General features: G+C 41.7%; 1 protein-coding gene across 1 annotated transcript in view; it reads right to left on the bottom strand.

The window, feature by feature from the left end:
- The window catches only part of TRPC7 (transient receptor potential cation channel subfamily C member 7), a 119,067-nt gene that overhangs the window by 11,860 nt on the left and 86,603 nt on the right, over nucleotides 1-20,604 (bottom strand). Inside the window, exons 7-8 of the mRNA XM_073358081.1 lie at nucleotides 16,444-16,708; nucleotides 5,331-5,526 (exon numbers count right to left, since the gene is read on the bottom strand). Of these exons, the coding sequence (XP_073214182.1) occupies nucleotides 5,331-5,526; nucleotides 16,444-16,708 (461 nt within the window). The remainder of the gene's footprint in view (nucleotides 1-5,330; nucleotides 5,527-16,443; nucleotides 16,709-20,604) is intronic.

The following is a 20,604-nucleotide window of genomic DNA, read 5'->3' as shown; positions in this document are numbered from 1 at the left end:
CCTGTTTCTTCGGATGGCAAAGACATCTTCTTCGTTAAATGGAACACATACAAAAATGATCTGATATTTGGGCCTAGCTGATAAATAGAGTTATCTAAGGATATATTTTCAATGCAAAGCACGAGGAAGTGGGTATGTAATTTCCATTCAAAATAAACTGTGTATCAAGTTAATCACAGCAATATTTAACTACTAGGTAATGGTTGTCATCTGATTCACTAAAAAATTCTGAACAGCAGCTTGGGCCACTTATCTCTTCTGATAATTAAAAAACTATAAGAAAATACCAGCTGATTTCCTTGTTTGTCCTATTTGTATTCATCATCATTATATCTTGGTTCTCCATCAGTCAGCACATGTCACATAAGCAAGTTCACTTCTCAGTTAAGATGATTCACCATTATTAGGTTGTCAAGGTGAGCCAAGACACCAAGAACATTTCTGAAGATAAATGTAAGGTTAGTGCAGTCTTTATTGAACCGAGTGGCATTTATGATTTTACTCAGTACTTGTATGGTCTGACCCTTATTTCAAGATTGTTTACTGGTTGAAAAAAGACCATCTGTAGCTGCTTTACAGCTGTTTTCATTGTGGTATATATAGAAGCCAGTAGCATCAATGGGAAAATAGGTTTGCCAATAATCTGTACTCACATCTGTACTATGGTCAAATGTATAATGCAACTCGCTCATCAGTACACATCTCTGATGATTGGCAGATGTTTGGCAGAAATGGGCATATTACAAAACAGAGGCCTTGGGCCAAATTCTGCCCTCGTTTATGAAGATCCAACTTCATGAACTTCAATGGAGCAGTGCTCACTTAGCCGCTATTGACTTACTCCCGAGGGAATTCTGCGCCCCAAAAATTTAAAATTATGTGCACAATATTTTAAAATTCTGCAAATTTTATTTGTCAGTAAATATATGTGGCTCCAGCATGGGCCACTGGCTGCATTGAGGTGGGAGATCACCCTGAAGCCCCCACCTCTCGCAGTACAGAGACTGGGCAGTGAGGCAACGCCTGACCCTGACACAGTGCAAGGGCTGGGCCTGCCCCAGAAATGCCCCAGGGCCCTGTCCCTCTGCACCAGGTAGGGCTGAGCAGGCTCAGCCCAACAGGATTGAAATGTGGAGGGGCTTAGTGTGTGGGGATCCAGGTGTGGGGTGAGACGTTTCTGTGTGGGGCAATCTGGGTGCGGGTGGCTCAGTGGGAAATCTGGATGCACAGAGGCTCATTGTGGGGTTCCGGGTGAAGGGGCAATGGGATTCTGCAGAGGATCCAGGTGAAGGTGGGCTGGGTGTGGGGAGATGGGGCTCAGCAGGAGGTTTGGGGTGTGGAGGGCTCCATGGGGGGACCCAGTGCTGGGGGAGTGGGGCTTGATGGGGTTGGGGTCCGGGTGCAGCTGGTTGGGGATCAGTGGGGTGGAGGTCTGGGTGTGGGGGGGTAGGGCTTGTCAGGGTGAGGGTTCGATGGGCCTGCTAATGGGGGAGCCCCAGCTCCTGATGAGTGGATGCCGCATGCTGGGCTCCTGCTTCCCTCCACAATTATCCTATCCCCTTTTCTTCTCCATCCCCTTCCCCTCACTCCCACATTCCCCCCTGCCCTATTTCACCCCTGTTCCTTCCCAACTGCCTCTTCCCCTCAGCCCCCCACCCCCCTTACCCAGCCCCACCACAGGCACTCACTGTTGCACAGAAGAGAAAACAGGAAGGCTCCCAGCACACAGAAGGGGAGCCCGACTGGCGCTAGGACCCAGGAGGCAGCCCTCAGCTGCAGAGTCAGAGGAGCAAAGACCCAGCTTCCTTCAGCTGGGCAGCTCTGCTCTTACACGCTTAACCCTGTGTGCCCCCCCGATGCCTCACCTCTGTTTGGAGGGAGGCAACCCCCCCACCACCACCCCCAAAAAATCCCCTGGGCCCATGGTCATCCCCCGCACGGCTTCCCTGCAGTTTTCTGCAGGCAAACACAGGAAATCTGCAGGGGTGTTTTCTGTGGGCGCACACCCCTGCAGAATCCCCCCAGGAGTATTGCCTGGATTTGAACCTTATAAAACAAAACTTAAACCTAATAACAGTAATTGGTTAACATGTTTTTACTTTTGTGTCTGGCAGAGAGATAAGAGGCTGATCAAGATGCTGGATTAGACATGAGCAGGCTGCCCCCACAAATGATGATACTTAATCACTTTTTAATAAATATCCCATCTAGAGGGACTGTCCAGCAGCGAACAGGATAACTACTTCCTGTCCTCTACTGTCTCTCTTGCCAGTACTCTGTGAAGGACAAGGTTAAAATGAGATTTTATTGTGGGCTGAGGCAGGAACAGGTTAGGTGTCTGCTGGAAGATGTAATTCACTGGACTATCACCTGTTCCAGACATTCCACCAACTATATTGACATTATGGGACATCCTATCACTGCATTTGGGAATTAAGGGCCTCCTGAACACCAAGGTAGGCCCTGAGGAGGTGTTGTGAGAAGCCATGGTTATAAGTGAGACCTATGAGCTATCAAAGACATTCAACCAATATCTTATGGAATTTTTGTCACAGGAACAAGGATAACTTCTGTCACAGGTAGAAAGGGTAGGTATTTGAGCTGACAAAACTGGTTGACGTTTGTACTAAGCTAAATGTGCAAATATGAAAAGTAGAGCTGGTCAAATCCCACTTATCAAATATGTTATTCAGTGAATGTTGCAGATAGTCATTGAAGACTAGACTGAGGCTTGGACTACACATCCCAGAAAAGGAGTCAAGCACTGTAAGGACCGCCCCTTTAAGTTTACAATTTTATTGAAGTTACCAACCCCTTCTGCCCAGCTGCACACAAGTAAATGGCACTGTTCATCCTGCTTCCTTACTGCCCAGTCAGATGTGCAAGGAGTGGCAGGGAATGGCATAGCTGAACGGGTATGGGGCGGTGTAATAATTTCCTGCTGGCATAGGCGAGCACCTTCCCTTCCCCGCCCTTCCCTAAGTAAGGGGGAAGCAGGGAGGGAATTGGGTCTCTGAATCACAGTGCCTCCTCGAGCTACTCCTGGAGTGGCGCATTTTATACACCATCCCTTTTTCTGGACAGTGCCTAAAGGTACAATCTGGCCCTGAATAATTTATCTTTGTGGCATTTGATGAGCTTTGTAGCCCATCAAGTATTATTTGATGGATAAATTATTGGATGAATATCTGCTATATTCCTTGCTATGGAGAACCCCACTAACCGTTAGAGAAATGAAAAGGAAGAATATTATACATCATCCCTATGATAAAACAAGGGGGGAAATATCTACCTCCGGTGCACATTGACCAGACCAAATACAGTTTGATGATCTCAGAATTCTACAAGGCAGCACTGGTACAATTTGAATTATTCCCTTTTTACCAGCTACTACAAATACTGATTATGACTCTCCCACCCCATTTCCAATCATATTCTGAAATACCCCATAAGTGGTATACTAAAACTAATTCTGGTGTTTGTAGACAGAAAATGTTCAATGCTCATAAATTGGTACACACTTCCAGACCACAAATTGCTAGAGCAAACCTACCAGTTACTATATCTGAACTTTCATTATACTTGTATTCTCAGCCAAATGCAAAGCTAATATGGCCTAGTAATTCCTAGCCTACAAACAGCTGCTCTCTTTCCCCTGGCTATATAAGTACTTATATTAACAATGCCATGCAAATATTATGTTCTAACAAAATGCAAGCAAATGTAATATTCATGCATGATTTCATTTTTTCCCTTTTTCAATACAGAGTCAACTAAAAAGTTACTCATGCTCCCTAATAAACACTCCCTTATGAAAGAGCCCCTGGTCGAGCCTTGCTTAGGTGCAGTTATTCTTTTTAGCTAAACAGTTCTGTCCTAGACTTATACCCTGGGCGTTGTATGCATTGTTTGCCTTATCTACCTGGGCTTGTACTACTAATGACTGTTCCCGACTCTCTAGGACCTAATCTTCAAAAGTGTGGGTGCAAAACTACACATGCTTAGTTTAGGGGTGTATAAACAGTTATGCAAACTGGCTTTGCACGGACATGTGTGCACACAAACCATGGCTTCTATGTGTGCATCAGGGTACTTGTGTGCCTAAACTGAATAAATGAAAACAACATGCACACACTTTGGAAGATCCTTTCCATGAATTGCTTAGCCTAGAGCTCTGCAGCACAGATAGCTTTACATGAGGGATTTTTGTTTTGTTTTCTTTATTTGAAAGTAGCAACCTTAGAAATATTGATGCTGGAGAGCATGCTTTCCTGCAATAACAGGTAACAGCTGTAAGATGGCACTGCAAAAATGGTGGAAAGAGTTTCCTCCAAGAAAAAAGGAAGAATGCACTAGGAGGTTGAGGCCATTTGAAAGTAAGTCCCATCTCAGAGGAAGAGAAACTAACTGAGAAGCTTGATCGTAAATGTTAAGGATCTCTTGGGGAATACAACTGTGCCTTCTGAAAGCAGGGAAAGCTTTCTTGGGTAGACAGCACTATGTAAGTGTTTGCTGACATCCATCCTGATTGCAGCAGACATAAGGCACAGGGGTATATTTTCAGCTGTGGCCTTCTGCAGAGCTGGGTTCTGAGGATAGATCAGAACAGCTAATTAATACAAATCCAACTGTAGGAATTTGACATTGAAGAAACTGGGACAAGAAAACAGAAAACACGGACAACAGTGTCCAATATTAATAACTTCCCTGGCTTTACTTTTATTAGCAGAAAGTTTCTTCTCCCAAGTATTTAGCAAATCCAGCCTGCTAATATGAACAATACAGGACACAGCCAAATCCTGGATATACATTTCTGCAACTATTCATTCAGATTCTCTAATGAGTTAGCCTCTGCTCTTCGTGGCTCTTTCGTGTTTGCTTCCTACAAACATTCTTGTCACAGAGTTTTACTTGCACAAATGTTCATGGAGAATGACTTTCAAAGCTGCCAGGCCTGAGTTTGGGGAATCTATTTAATCTAATCTATTTTTGTGACTCTAGCCTAGATAGTGAATGCTCACAAAGAACTGTTCATGGGTTTGAAAAAAAATCAAGAACTACTTTCAAATAATGAATATATCTAAGGAAATTGTGATCTGCTCAGAGATATTCTACAAACAAAAGGAAGATAAATCTATCGTATAAATGGTTCATTGTGAATTATTCGCTTAGGTCTAATTCTGGGATAGAGACTTTTCAGTCGCCATAGAATTTTAAGATAACTGGCTTCTGTCATACTATGACATCTTATATAGTAGATCCCATAATTTCCTTGTTTTTATAACATATAACAGTAAATATATACTCTGTAATCAAATTGTTTATCTTACCTCAATTTCCTGATAGGAGTTGTTGATCATGGCTATTAACATATTGAGCAGCACCACCACCATGGTAACGTTATAAACTCCATAGAGTACATAGCCAATATTCTCAATGAACTTATGATCATACTTCAGCACCACTGATATCACTTCAGACAAGCCAAATATTGACCAGAATAAGGTTTTAAAACTTTCTTCTACCCTAAAAACAAAATAAACAATTATTTCACATTGTCGTCTCCAGATTGGCAAGCCAAGACGTTAATAATAAAAATGGCGCTCGCCCAGAGTAAATATGATGTCTCTGTATAATCAGTGCAAGCCATGATCAGTCACCCTGTGGACTGCCAAGTCATATTTCCTGAACTGATAACAGTATGTGGCATCCCAAGTAAGCCATAAAACAACACTACCTCTGATCTGCCCCATCTGCTTTTTCCCAACCTCATTAACTATGAGCTAGATTGTAACTTGAACTCTGTACCCCTGGAGGGGTAGTAAAACCCCTACAAGGGCTAACTGGAACTTCAGACCTAGCTGCAGGGCTAAGTAGGGATGTTCAACCCATCCATGTATGTCCTCCCTGAAGCAGGTGGGCAGGGAACAGTTCTGGGGGGGCGGGGGGCAGGGAGTGTGGCAGAGAATGGGCAAAGGCTTGGTTCCATCCCCCTACTGGGGTTGGCCTTCTAGAGTTCAAAGATAGAATCTGTGGAGAGGCATTGTGGGTGGAAGGGAATTTGGAGGCAAAGGGTCAAGAGAGTTTTTCCAGCCGGTGGTTTCCAGGGCACATTTGAAAGTGGAGGAGATGGAGCCAGAGGAAAGGGAAAGGTTAAAGAATAGGGAGAAGAGAGGAGATAAAACAGTGTCAGAGAGGGGAAGATCTGGGAAGGGTGGGGTCAAGGTGGTAGGTCAGGAGGAGGGAGCTGTCTGACTCAGAGAAGGGTGAAGCAGTAAAATATGGAAGGGAATATGAATGGCTCAAAGGGAAAAGGGGAGGATAATGAGAGACCCTGGTACAGGAACCACACTTTGCCTTTCGAGAAATCTGCTTGGCTCTTTATTCAAAGGCAAAATTATCAGGACTGACCAGTACCCATCTAATAAAAATTCAAACTATCCATTGACTTTCAGTGAATACACTCCGTTGTAAAACATTATGGCCTTTACAATTGAGACTGATGAAATGTTTCATATTGCTACGGCAGCTTAACCCTGAGAAATCACTTTATAAAGCAGATTATAGACTCACCACAAATTACCCTCAGAAAATAATAAGCTTTTACATGAACTCCAGTGTCAATTACACCTGGCAAAGCAGGAAAAGGAATTAATTACTATCATTTAAAGTATAGTAACGACCACTGGTTAGTTGCATTATGTTCTGCTGCAACAACTAAGCATTATCAGTATCACAGCCCATTATACTCTCTTCTTCCACTTGCATACAGCAGTAGTGAATTTATTAACTTTATGGGTGATGTTCTTTGGGGGAATAACTTCACTGGCTTCAGTAGTGCTGCACACCCAGAGGAGTTGGACCTATGAGTTTCAAACAGATGTTACATGGGATTAGAACCTCAATAAGCACACACCTTCCTATTCTTCTGTCATGTTTCCCAAAAATTCATGTGCCTATCAATATATTATCCACCCCTTTCATTTATACTAAATGAAACCTAGAAATTATCAGAGGTTTTCTCACTTCAGGCACATGTTGGACAGAGTTTATGATTTCTGAGTCCAGTAGTTGGCACATCTTTCCAAGTTACCAAGCTATGGCACTTTTCCATATGGCAGACATTTCCTCTTGTTTTAAAACTCCCGTTTTTGCTCTTTGCATTGATCTACAGTGGTAACTGCCATTCATATGATGGAGTACTTAAATAATAGAATCCAGCCAATGCTTATTCCATTAAATAGTGCACTTTCCAGTTAAAGTGCATTTATAGAGCTTAATATTCTGGCTTAGAAGCCTGTCATCTAAGTCACTTACCCAACTAATAAAAGACTGTAACCACCAACTTTGATCCTTGCAGCACCCTGCAATTAACCTTGTTTTTTAATTTGGAGAGGTTCCACTTGTTTTCTACCCTTCAGGCAATTTTTAATACAATGTGTCAACTCTGCTCCTTTTCCGCAACTTTAGCATTAACCTCTGTGCTGGAATGTTGCCATGTTCTCTTTGAAAACTTAATTACTGGCTGTAGCAGTACAATAGATTTATGAAGAATTCTAGCAAATTAGTTATAGAAACAGAGCGTTCCTTTCCTGAGAGGGTGACAGATTGACCTAACAAAATTTGTGCATTTCCTAATTATCCTCCATAACCCTCCCCAGCAAAACATCAGTATCCAAGGTCTTGTCTTTGATATGAGAAAACAATAAGCCTGGTGCATCCCAAATGTGGATCCACTGTCTCAGTGTGGAGACGGGCATGAGTCCCTCAGACTGGATTTCAATCCAGATCCAACTTTCTCTGGTGTTCAGGAATGTTCAGATGTGTGTGGGGGGGGGGGTGGGTTAGTTTGCCCTGTTGTAGAGAAAGGAGCAGTGACATGCTGGAGGGGGTTGTGAGAGGTTCCCAAGAGGCCCTTATTAATCCATCATTACATTTAAGAAAAGACTGCAATAACGCCTGTCTGTCATGTTCACTCCCTTTCAGGATGCTGCCTAACCGTATGGCTCCTCGGCCTTAGCACAGCATCCGGTGAACGTTATTTTTATCAGTGCCTGTAGTTAAAATATTGGCAGCAAGTCACTGGAAAAGGGAAGTGGGGACCCAGATTCTGAATATCTCTGAGTTCAGGTGTGTTTAGATCCAGGGTTTTGGTCCAGATTTATGTTTGCATTTCTCATGGATTCTTTCGTTCCTTCCATCACCCCATGTGTTTAAAGCCCTCTTGTTATGGGGCCTACATTTCGGGAGAGAGATTCAGGGCTGAAAGAAGCAGATCCAACAAAGGGCAAATTATTAGTGCAGTTGATCCCCTTGGCTCAGCTAGTAATAACGGAGCGGAAGCTGGTGAATTGGGGGTGTGTGTGTGTGTGTGTTCGCAAGTATAGGCGGCACGCAACTTGAGGGAGTGTTCTTACAACCTCCTTCAAAGCAAAAGCACTGAAAACACCATTCCCGCCATACCGCACCAAGGCTCTCTGTGCTTCTGGCTTAATGTCTAGCTCACTTGTCATGATTAAAACATTTTCGAAGTCATAAAAGATACTGACTGGAGTCATTCTACTTACAAAGCCTGGAAGAAGCACACCTGACTTCTGTAACCTAGCTACACAACTGTCCCCAAAAGTACTAGGCTGCAAGAAATTGCGGAATGAAAATGACAGTAAAAAAGATCCAGTGGTTATTGTGCTAGCCTGAGAACTGGGAGACTCTTGTTCATTTCTCTGCTTTGCCACAGACTTCCGGTGTGGCCTTCGGAAATGCATTTAGGGCCAGATTTTCAAAGGTCTTTAGGTGCCTAAAGACTCAGATTTAGGTGCCTAAAGACTTTAGGTGCCCATTGGAATTTTCAAAAGTGCCTAAGCGTTTGGGCTCCTAATTTCCATTGATTTCACTGTTTTGAATCCAAACCTATTGAAATCGATGGGAGTTAGAAGCCTAATCTGTTTAGCCAATTTTGAAAATCCCACTAGGTGTCTGCCTGCATCACCAGGCTCCTACACTTTGAAAATCTGGCCTTCAATTATTTGGTGCCTCAGTTCCCTATCTATAAAATAGGTGTGCCCCTACCTCACAGGATAAGTACATGAGAAATCTGATGCACTCAGATACCGTGATGTAGGTGCTTAAAAATAGGATGGTATTTTAAAGTTTTAATTCTACTCTAGTTAAGATCCAATTCTGGTTTATGTCTTTGATACATGAGTTGAAACACAAGTTCTTCCTGCCAGTAGCTGAAAGTGTTAAAAGAAGCAATGGAGAGACTATTTAAAGAAGAGTTTTAATCCAATATCTGAAGTTAAACAGAATAATACTCTGACTTTCTATATTGCCTTTGATCAGTGATCTGAATATGCTTCACTGACAGAAACTAACAAAGTCCAAGAGCCGAGCCCTGTGAGGGAGTAGGTGTTTTGTACTCCTTACAGAAGGGAAATGTAGTGATTTACACAAATTTACATGGTCATGGCCTGAAGCAGAATCTGAAACCTAGAGAGAGCTGATTTCCTGTCTATTGCTGTAACGACTATCCTTCGCTATATTATCTCCCCTGTTTTAATGTGTTTCAATATATACTTCAATGCACTGGGGTTATTCTCCCCTCAGTGCACACCACTATTCCCTCTAAACTGTGTGCGTGTGCACGTCCCACAGATCCTAAACCCCGTGCACGCGGCAAAACACCATGTGCACAAAAATTTGCACAGAAGCACAAAAATTTGCACACACAGCCTGTCAAAAATTTGCACAGAAGAAATGTTTTGCGCACATGGCCTGTCAAAAATTAGAGGGAACATTGGTGCACACATTATTTCAATGAAAGCTAAATAGAATTTTATGCTTTTGCATCAAGGGGAGACTAGAATCCATAGAATATGTTAGTTGCATGCTGACTTTGATTAAGCATTATTGTTCTTTCCATCAGAGGGGTTTCATATAAATCTCTCCTGCAGTATTCCTCTCCTGGTTAAGAAAGCTCAAGGCATCCTTTCAGACTGAGCTCTTCCCCATGAGTAGAAAGTGCTTAGCTCCTCCAACATGAAATACAGTCAATATTATATAAAATGTTGTGTTTTAATGAAAAGTCTCCAAATAATGATGAAACTGAATGAACTGAATTTCTCTTTAGGAGGTGGGGGGAAGACAAAACCCTAGGCTTAAACCTGATTTGTGATGCAGAATGCAGTATGAATGCAATCAGTCCTGCTTCCATTTCAATTTTGTTTATATATCATGCTCTCAATTATGGACTGTTTCAACAACTGTGTTCAGTATACAGCATAAAAAATGAACAGATAAACATAACTATGATCTGCAGCAACTGCAATGAAAATTCTGAAAAGGGGGAAAATTAAGCGTTTTTAAAACTATTTTGCAATTATACAGTTAGCTAAACAGACTCTGTATTTAGCAGGCTAAAATTAAGCAGGAGTAGCATACACTTTGTTCCTTCTGCAAAAGGAGTATGCACATTTCAGAGACAAGAGCACCCTTTGTATGCTACTTCTGATTCATAAACCACTGATGTAGTCAATGGTTTAGAATGCACTGTTCTTTAGAGTACAAGACCAACAAAACTGAACATGTGGTTTGAAAAGTGCAGTAACACACAAGAAGGGGAGCACTGGAGTCACTCTGGATATTCACTAAGCACAATAATTAGTAGAGCTAAGCAAATAATTCATAGTCCTTTTTTGACAAATTTAATTTATTTTTGATGCTTACAAATTGCCCACGAGAAGCTTATGATTTTCTCACATGTATGCATCATTCACTGAATAATATCACTGAATAGTTCTTGATCTGTTAAGCAATTCATTGTGGATAATCCAACTCCCATTGAATTATCATTACTATTACAGTAATGCCTAGGAGCCACAGTCATGGACTAGGATCCCATTGTGCTCAGCCCCATACAAACAGAGAACAAAAAGACAGAGAAATAGGTTCGTTTTGATCTGATCTGCAGACCATGTGGTTCTTTTTCTATTTCATGACTGGGTGAACTGCACCCAGAATCCCTTAGAATCAGTTTCCAGACCAAGCAATTGCATTTTCAAGTTCAAAATTTGCTTTTTGTAAATGTTCTATTATATTCACTTAAAATCCTCTATTTTCCCTACCTATAAGTGCATTTGAAGAAATATTTGCACATCAACCACACAAGGGTTATGAACACAGCAAAAGGGGGAAAAATGTTTGTTTTTCCCAGGTGAGTTTTCACAGCAGCTGTTTCAAGTAGTTGCCCAGCTGCAATAATTTGTTCCTCCCCATCTTCATGAGTCACTTAGTGCCATTTGTGAATGCCCACCATATTCTGCCCAGAACTCACTGACAGCTCAGTAAAATATTGAAGGAAAAGTCTATGTGATACATAGTTGCCCCTATGCTAATGTATTCTTGATATGTGTAAATTAACAACAAATGTTTATGACTTAACACCATAAGATTTCCAGCTTTGTGAAAGTGTCTGAAAATGGTCTAAGATGAATGTTAATCCCTGAGCTGTACGGTATATGCATTATGTAAAAAAAGACTGCACACCTCCCTTACTAAGCACACATTTCACACTCCAGGGTATTAAAATAATCTGAAACAGCAATGGGAAACCTGGAAATCTACTCTTACTAACTGTGAACAGCATTAGGAACAAAGTTGGAGGAATGTTCGCCGATGTGAATTTCCCTAACAGTGCGAATTGAAATTTGCTGGGCAAGATAACAGAATCCCTGCAATCTGACCTGCTCTGGGGCACGTTTTAGCCTGTGCGGAGCACCAGGGGGATTCATCATGGGGACATTCTCTCTGAATGGATCAGGTTGTGGGATCCAGGCCAAAAGTGCCAACGCGCTACTTCCAGTGGCATTGTCAGATGTTCAGACAGCACATACCTCTACTCTGCTGGTAAAGAATCTGCTGTCCTAAATTAGTAACCTGGTACTTTTACACCCTAATTTGAGTTTTGACTTCTCTTCCAAATTCTTACATGGCTTATTTGGGTTCTTCAGATAGGTGTTTACTAACAATACCAACTCATTACAGGGCAGATAGATGAGCATCTAGTATTTGGAATCTCCAGAGGATCTGGACTTAAGAAAGAAGAGCATTGTATTTCCCCTTTGGGCAGGTATCTCCCAACCACCCATGCTCCCTTGTTACAACTTGATCCTGCAACCTTTACAACTGGAAGTAATTTTTACTCTAGGGAATAGTCACCATTTCAATCAAGCCTTGTTCATCATTCAAGTGACAATACATGCTGCAAGGTTTATAATGAGAACCTCATGGTTAGTTAAGCTTGTCAGTAAATAGAAATGATACACAATGATATTGCATCAGAGATGGCCTAAAATTCATTAGCCAACTATTTTGGAAACATGCACCAATGGAGAACCATAACTGTTGGTTGTTATTCCACCAGGCAGGCAGGGGAGCTATTGACTCAGCCACTGATTAATTCCTGAACTTCAAGGGCATAGTCTTCTATTTGTATGATTAATATGTCACCTTCTACATACTCAGTTTTCTTTTACCTTGTTATCAGAAACAGAGAAATGTATTTGCAGCCAGTCCTGGAAATCCCTCCATTAAAATGTATCGTGAGGCAACAGAAGAACACTGGGAGGCATATTTTCTTTGATTAGGAAGTTTAAACTCTGATTTATAAAGCATATGTTATGCTACACAGTGGAGTAATACAGCTGGATGCTATACGTTGGAAAGAATCTGTAGTTCCTATGAGACAGAAACTAAGTTGGGAAGGTCATTTCCTCACACTGGGGCTAACAGCAGCATTCCTCCATCCATTGTGTCATATAGTATATGAACACCACATCAAAATGCCAGGTCCTGTTTACTTTGACTTAGGGTTAGTGCTTCAGTATCAACTTACTTAAACATTTACTTAACTAAATGTCACTTCAGGGGTTGTCTTAAAGTGGCATCATTAGGTTAGACCAGGGATCTTCAACTCAAATCACCACGAGGGCCAGGTGAGGACTAGTACATTGGCCCGAGGGCCGCATGACAGGAACCTTTTCATATAAAGATACAAAAGGCCACCTCTGCCCCCGCCCCCACTCAACCCCTTCCATGAGGCCCCACCCCACCCCGCCTCTTCCCCACCCCCATTCCAACCTCTTCCCCAAAGTCCCCACCGCAACTCCACTCCCTCCCTGTCCCTATTCCAACCCCTTCCCCAAATCCCCGCCCTGGCCCTGCCTCTTCTCTGCCTCCTCCCCTGAGTGCGCGGCTCCCTGCTCCTCCCCCCTCCTCCCTGGAAAGCGCTAAGCACCACCAAACAGCTGTTTGGCGGCGGGAAGCGCCTGAAGGTAGGCAGAGGAGCAGGGACATGGCCCTCTGAGGGGGGGGGGCAGCGGGTGAGGGGAGCTTGACAGCCGCAGGAAATAACTCCAGGGAGGCGGGGAGCTTAGTGGGCCACAGCAAATAACACTGCGGGCTGCGTGTTTGAGACCCCTAGGTTAGACCTACAAGGGGGAAACATTATATTGCGTTCCTCCGACTCTCCTCTGTCTTGAGTCACAGATGGGAGCACAAGCAGGGGTGGACTGGCCCCAGAACTTTTCTGAGGGAACAATGGGACAACTGTGATAAACTGCCTCTCCTCCTTGGGAGCCAATTTAATCCCATCTGTTCCTACGCTCACTGTTCAAACTCCATGGGGTATGGAACAGCTGCCGTATGAGGAGAGATTAATAAGACTGGAACTTTTCAGATTGGAAAAGAGACGACTAAGGGGGGATATGATAGAGGTCTATAAAATCATGACTGGTGTGGAGGAGGTAAATAATAAAGTGTTATTTATTCCTCATAACACAAGAACTAGGGGTCACCAAATGAAATTAATAGGCAGCAGGTTTAAAACAAACAAAAGGAAGTATTTTTTCACACAATGCACAGTCAACCCATGGAACTCCTTGCCAGAGGATGTTGTGAAGGCCAAGACTATCAACAGGGTTCAAAAAAGAACTAGATAAATTCATGGAGGATAGGTCCATCAATGGCTATTAGCCAGGAAGAGCAGGGATGGTGCCCCTAGCCCCTGTTTGCCAGATTCTGGGAATAGGTGATAGGGGATGGATCACTTCATAGAATCAATCATAGAATATCAGAGTTGGAAGGGAGCTCAGGAGGTCATCTAGTCCAACCCCCTGCTCAAAGCAGGACCAATCCCCAATTTTTGCCCCAGTTCCCTAAATGGCCCCCTCAAGGATTGAACTCACAACCCTGGGTTTAGCAGGCCAATGCTCAAACCACTGAGCTATCCCTCCCCCCAACTTGATGATACCTGTTCTGTTCATTCCCTCTGGGACACCTGGCATTGACCACTGTTGGAAGACAGGATACTGGGCTAGATGGACCTTTGGTCTGACCCAGTATGTATGTTCTTATGGATGAAATCCTGTCCCCACTGAAGTCAATGGCAAAACACCTGCTATGTGAGCATTTCATTGCATGTCTTTGGGGGCCTGTCAGGGCAGACCTGGGGAATAACGTGGCCATCTCTGAGGGGAAGTGCACCAGGGAACTAACCCGAGTTGAAACATGAACTCCCACTCTGTACTTTCTGCCTCAAGGGTATATGGCTAGGGAAGCGAATAGCAGCACAACTCTGGAGGGATCCATGCTGATGATGTGTGCCCGGAGACAAGTGTGGAGAGGCAGCTCTCCTTGCACCCCAGTATGTATGGGGTTGGGCATGGAGTCCTGTGTGGATCCATAAGGTTTCTAGTTTGCACTTCCTACTGCCTCCAAGAGGCTCCAAACCCTTCCAAAGGGGTATCTTTTAGAAACTCAGTGCGTTCTCTCCTGTGGTGTTTTCCAAACACTGTTTCTCTTCCTGCTATTTTTGATGCTGATAGGAATACAGAGCCCACAGTTACTAGATTCTGGCATACAGGAATACTAGTTGGTTACCACATATCTAGTCTCCAAATAAGCGGTGTGATATCAAACATCTTAGCTTAGCCTGAATAAAGTCAGGCATATTTTGAGGAACCACTTCTCACTTATAGTCCTATTATTCACCCATTGCACATACTGTAGAGCCGCTCAAGGACATTATATGAGGAATGATTTGTTGCAATATTCAAGCAGTAGTAATACAGTATATACAGCAAACAACCACAAAGTGCAGACAACCTCCAGCTTCTCGAGGTTGTTGATTTATTGGATGGGCACCAGAGGGAGATCACGAGCAACCTAGTTTGCATCTTTCCTTGTATCTTGCCTATATGCTGGCAGGATATTATGTATGTCTTCACGGTGTTCTCTACTGAGAAATGCACTTGATTTAGAGAATGTAGAGCTCCCTGTCTTATATTCCCCACCGTTATTTATTTATTGTTTTTTTTTTTAAATGCATCAATAGCACTTTTTAAATACTTGGTTCTTCAGATACATGTTGCCTTGCATAGCAGCCACATGCAGGTGTGAAATTACTGATGCAAAACATGTGCAATTTTACTGCTTCATCATTTTACATACACTTTGGTAGAAGTAGCTTTTGAATGATAATTAGGTGTTTAAGCCCTTCTGCGCTGATCACAAATGCAACACGGCCTGCTGTATTGACTGTTCTTCTTAAAGGTAAAAATACAAAGGGATTTCTTTTTCACTGCTGTCAATTTTATGAAAATTTCCTCTGCTCTTTCCACTCACCTCAAAAAAACATTTTCCTGCTTGTGTTTTACCCTAGAAATAACAGATTCTGAGTTATTGGGTTTCCTTTTTTGCTGACTGCACACTCTTTGAAAGAGACCTGGGTTATGACATCAAAACTGGAGGCTGTACCTACTGGTCTCCCAGCCGAAGTCTGAACCTCCCCAATCAATTGAAGCAGTAGCCCAAGGTGCAGCTCTCCCAGGCAAACAGCAACCGAGGCAAGAATGTCAGAAGTCTGCAATAAATTCTGAGGCACCTCTGACTCTGAAATTTTAAAGCCTGCAAGCTTAGCAGTAACTGGCTTAGCAGAGACTGGTAGACTCAGTGGGCCCCCACCATAAATATAAGGTGAAGTTAAGGGGACTTGGGGAGCCAAAACAGGCCTTGTACTGCATTGAGGGAGATAAAATACAAAGGAAAAGCATCCTGAGGAAGAGGGGAGGAACTGAGTGACTGGGTGGGTCAGAGAGGATTGGATTTAGGGGAACAGAAAAAAAGAAAAAGAAAAAAGGGCTTGGCTGGAGGGTTCTTTCTGCTTATTAAACATCGCAGGTTTTAGCCATGCACCTTTCATTGGCTCTAATGGACTCATGCAGTTAGAGCCCTCTTCACCACTTGGAATAATTAAACACGGCAGCAATACAGTGCAAACGACATGAGTTGCAGAAGGCATGCAGGTTACTTATGAGGCAGCCCAGAAAGGGATCCTGCTAGGTCTAGAACTATAATCTACATAGCCTCCTTTTCCTAGGTACTCACGTTGTAAATGCTGGGTTATATTTTGCACCAAGGTAGTAAGAATAAAGGTTGAACATTCCAATCATGAAGGCAACAAACACCATGATGAAGATGACCATGAATTTGAAGATATCCTTCACAGTCCTTCCCAAAGAGATCTGAAGAGGGCCAAAGCTTTCATTGGCTGGAAGAATGTAAGCAATGCGGGAGAAGCTGAGTACCACAGCTATTGCATATAGTCCTTCTGATATGATCTGAGGGTCCGAGGGAAGCCACTTGTTCCTGGCTGAAACAATACACATATATAAGGTATTAGTAAGAGACAAATGTTAGAAAGATAAATATAAATGACCCATAAAATAGGTCCAGGGTCTCAGTTCTGGCCAGGACTGGTAGGAAATGTGTAGGCATCTACTAGTAATCTGCAGGTCTCACTGTGCTGTACAAAGATGAATAGGAATGATTAGCCACATTTTTCAGCTAGAGAAACTGAGGCTCAGGAAGTTTGCTGTGATTTACCCAAGGAACACTGGCAGTCAGGGGCAGAACTGGGAATCAGCACCCAGATTCCCTGACTCCCAGTCCAGTGCACCATTGTCTCCTGCTCCAACTGATGTCAATGGGAATTTTGTCATTGTGGATCAGAATCACACTGATGGGAAAATTTCCAGCTTTTAATTATTGAATTAACAGCTCCATATAAATACATAGGGTGACCACCCGTCCCATTTTTAAAGGGACAGTCCCATTTTGGGGGACTTTTTCCTTATAAAGGCACCTATTACCCCCCACCCCATGTCCCGTTTTTTCACAGTCGCTATCTCTAACCCTATAGAGACACAAAATGTAACGTAACCTGCACGGACTAAACAGCCCGTGGCAAAACCTGTCCTCATGAGATTAGACCAAAGAGGTTTGGATTTGTTCAGATAAAGCCAATTGAACCACCAAACCTTTTAATACATCTTTATTGTGTTAACGTTTTTAATTTAAAAAATCTGACAATTTTTAACAAGTTCCTTGCTGATACTATACGCATACAAATCAGTTTTCTAATCTACCTGTTGAATATGCTTTGAATATGAGTATCTAGATGTTCTTTTGCATGAACTGAGACTCATCATTGAATACAAGGCGTCTGACCCAAAACTAAAACATGTACCATATTTAAAGACATAGGAATAAAGTTGAGTATTATTTGCATGAACCCAGATGATATGAAAAGAAGCAGAGTATTCCCTGCAGCATATCTGTAAAGTTCAGTTCTGAACTTAAAGCAAAAGGCTGGCTACATTTTTAAGTGCCTGTTTATGTTTAGTCAATATTAGGAGTGGTGGAGGGAATGTTTTCAGATTAGTTTATAGTTTGTTCTATATCAGTTTACAACCAGTTGTTACCGTATTAACCAAATTTCAGAAATTAAAATAACTAACTTTTAATACAAATATATTACTCTGGAACCAAGAATTAGCAGGGCAAAATACTGGCCCCATTGAAGTCAATGGGAATTTTTGTCATTGATTTCAATAAGGCCAAGATTTCACCTGTAGATTTTTTTAAAAGAAATTGAAAGGAAAATATATATTATCTAATCACACTGCAGTAAACAGTTCTGATGTTGGAGAAAAAAAAAACAATGAGCTTTATTTCTCTAGTGTTTACTTGAGATAATAGATTTAGAAAAAAGAAAAGGAGTACTTGTGGCACCTTAGAGACTAACCAATTTATTTGAGCATAAGCTTTCGTGAGCTACAGCTCACTTCATCACTCTCCTTACAATGTGTATGATAATCAAGGTGGGCCATTTCCAGCACAAATCCAGGTTTTCTCTCTCGTGCGGGGTGGCGCGAACAAGGGGAAATAGGTTACCTTGCGTAATTCACCTGGATTTGTGCTGGAAATGGCCCACCTTGATTATCATACACATTGTAAGGAGAGTGATCACTTTAGATAAGCTATTACCAGCAGAAGAGTGGGGTGGGAGGAGAGAAAACCTTTTGTAGTGATAAACACCCATTTTTTCATGGTTTGTGTGTATGAAAACATCTTCTGTATTTTCCACAGTATATATCCGATGAAGTGAGCTGTAGCTCACGAAAGCTTATGCTCAAATAAATTGGTTAGTCTCTAAGGTGCCACAAGTACTCCTTTTCTTTTTGCGCATACAGACTAACATGGCTGTTACTCTGAAACCTAGATTTAGAAAATATTTTAACACCTTTAGTTTCCATTGAAAAGCAGAAGCAAGTGGTTTTCTGAGGTTTTGTTCTTTTTCAAAGTTGGATAGTCATATAATTAACAACAACCACCAAGTAAGAAGCAAATCATCCAAGTTTGTTCATCTCCCCAGGCAAAATAAATAAATGTAGTGATTAGATTTTTTTTTCAAAATTTCCAGGTGATAATAGATAGTTCTGTATCAAACTCCTTAAGTAAGGCATATGGCATGAGGATCAAAACAGTAGCCGAACGTAAAAAGATGCACTTAAACTTAATTGTACATATACAATAATTAAATTGTTTATGCACAGGGTATTTCACTTCATTTTACAAGACTGCATAATACAAAATTGCAAGAAAAACAACATCTAGACGTCGCACTGCAATTTACCACGAAGCAACTAACACCCATTTTGCATGCAACCTCTATCATCAAACACTACAGCTCGAAATGTTATGACTAATCACTTGATCCTTATAATTACTTTAAAAAATGTACAATAATTGTATGTGTATTATAAAAATATAAACCACAAAAGTTTCTGTCATAACAAACAAATTAAAAGAGAACTTCAGGTATTAAAAAGCTTTTGATTATCGCACGTTATTTAAAATTTTGTTGTTTATAGTTTTTGTTAAATTTATGCTCATATTACGTGGTGAAAATTGAAAACACATAGCCTGGGAAAATCATGGTTTTCTGTAAAGCTCTTCCTAAAAGTGCTGGGTAAATAATAATCTGTGGATGGATAAACTATATAGAAACCTCCCTGGTATGTATGTGTATATATAAAATATAAAAGATCCTTCTTCAAGCACAGTGAGAAAATCTATTTGGATTAAATATCAGCCAAAGGTTATTAACTGGAAAATTCCTCCCTTCTCCCCCAGGCCTGACATTTTTTCTACAGGTTCTTCCCAAGGGTAAAAATGACAGAAGGTTTGTAAATGATAAAAAGCTTCCACAAGATGGAGCTCCTCACCATATAACAAAAGACTTTTTTACAATATTCCGGCAGCAAACCAGAAAGAAAAACGGAATGTAACAATTTCAGGCGTCATCCAATTTTGTCCGGTGAGTGAGAGAGAAGTTTATCTCCAAATATTGTGTTTGAAAATGCAATTATTTGTAAATGTTATGACTGTGCACACAGGGCTAGAACTTTTTGCTGTTGTAAATTAGCTGACTTCAATGCAGGAAGTTATCCTGATTTACACCAGCTGAGGATCTGATCCATTTTTCCATTAGTGATTTGGGTTATTTTTAGGCAGGTAATTCTAACTTTGGTAGGAAAGTGGGGGCTTGTCCCCATGCTGTGTATCCAACCCCTAACCTAAGTGCAAAGCTTTCATTCATTTTTCAAACCCAAGGAAGGGCCATTTGAATCCTAGGAAATATTTTGTCAAGTGCATATTACAGCTGTTCTCATTATTATTTAGAAAAAAGAAGACTCCAAGGTGAAGATTTCCAAAGCAGTAAAGGTGGAATCCTGACCCCGTGAAATCAATGGTAAAATGTGCACTGACTTCAGTGGGGCTAGGATTTCACGCATAGCACAATTTAGGTGGCCAACTCCTATTGCAAGTCAGTAAGAGTTGGGCTACTAACTCCCCTTTGTGCCTTTGATGATTGCCCCCCAAATATTCAAAACCTACATTTGAGAAGTTAAAGAATAATTTTATTGTTGCATGCATCTTTTCTATTACAACTGGTCAAACATTGTTATAGATAATATTTGTTAAGGATTTAGCTCCTTTTCTGGGCAGCAAATCATTCATAAGGTTTTATTGGATACGAGTCTGTACAGAAATGCAATGTACAACTGAGGAGATCAGAGGTTACCCTCCATATTGTAGCTCACGAAAGCTTATGCTCAAATAAATTGGTTAGTCTCTAAGGTGCCACTAGTACTCCTTTTCTTTTTGACAAGAGATTGTTTCTCGGATGTGGAAATATTGGCC

The sequence above is a fragment of the Lepidochelys kempii genome, chromosome 8, assembly GCF_965140265.1.
Source record: "Lepidochelys kempii isolate rLepKem1 chromosome 8, rLepKem1.hap2, whole genome shotgun sequence".
NCBI lineage: Eukaryota > Metazoa > Chordata > Testudines > Cheloniidae > Lepidochelys > Lepidochelys kempii.
Note: the sequence above shows the minus strand (reverse complement) of the source record. Positions and strands in the feature narration are given on the sequence as shown.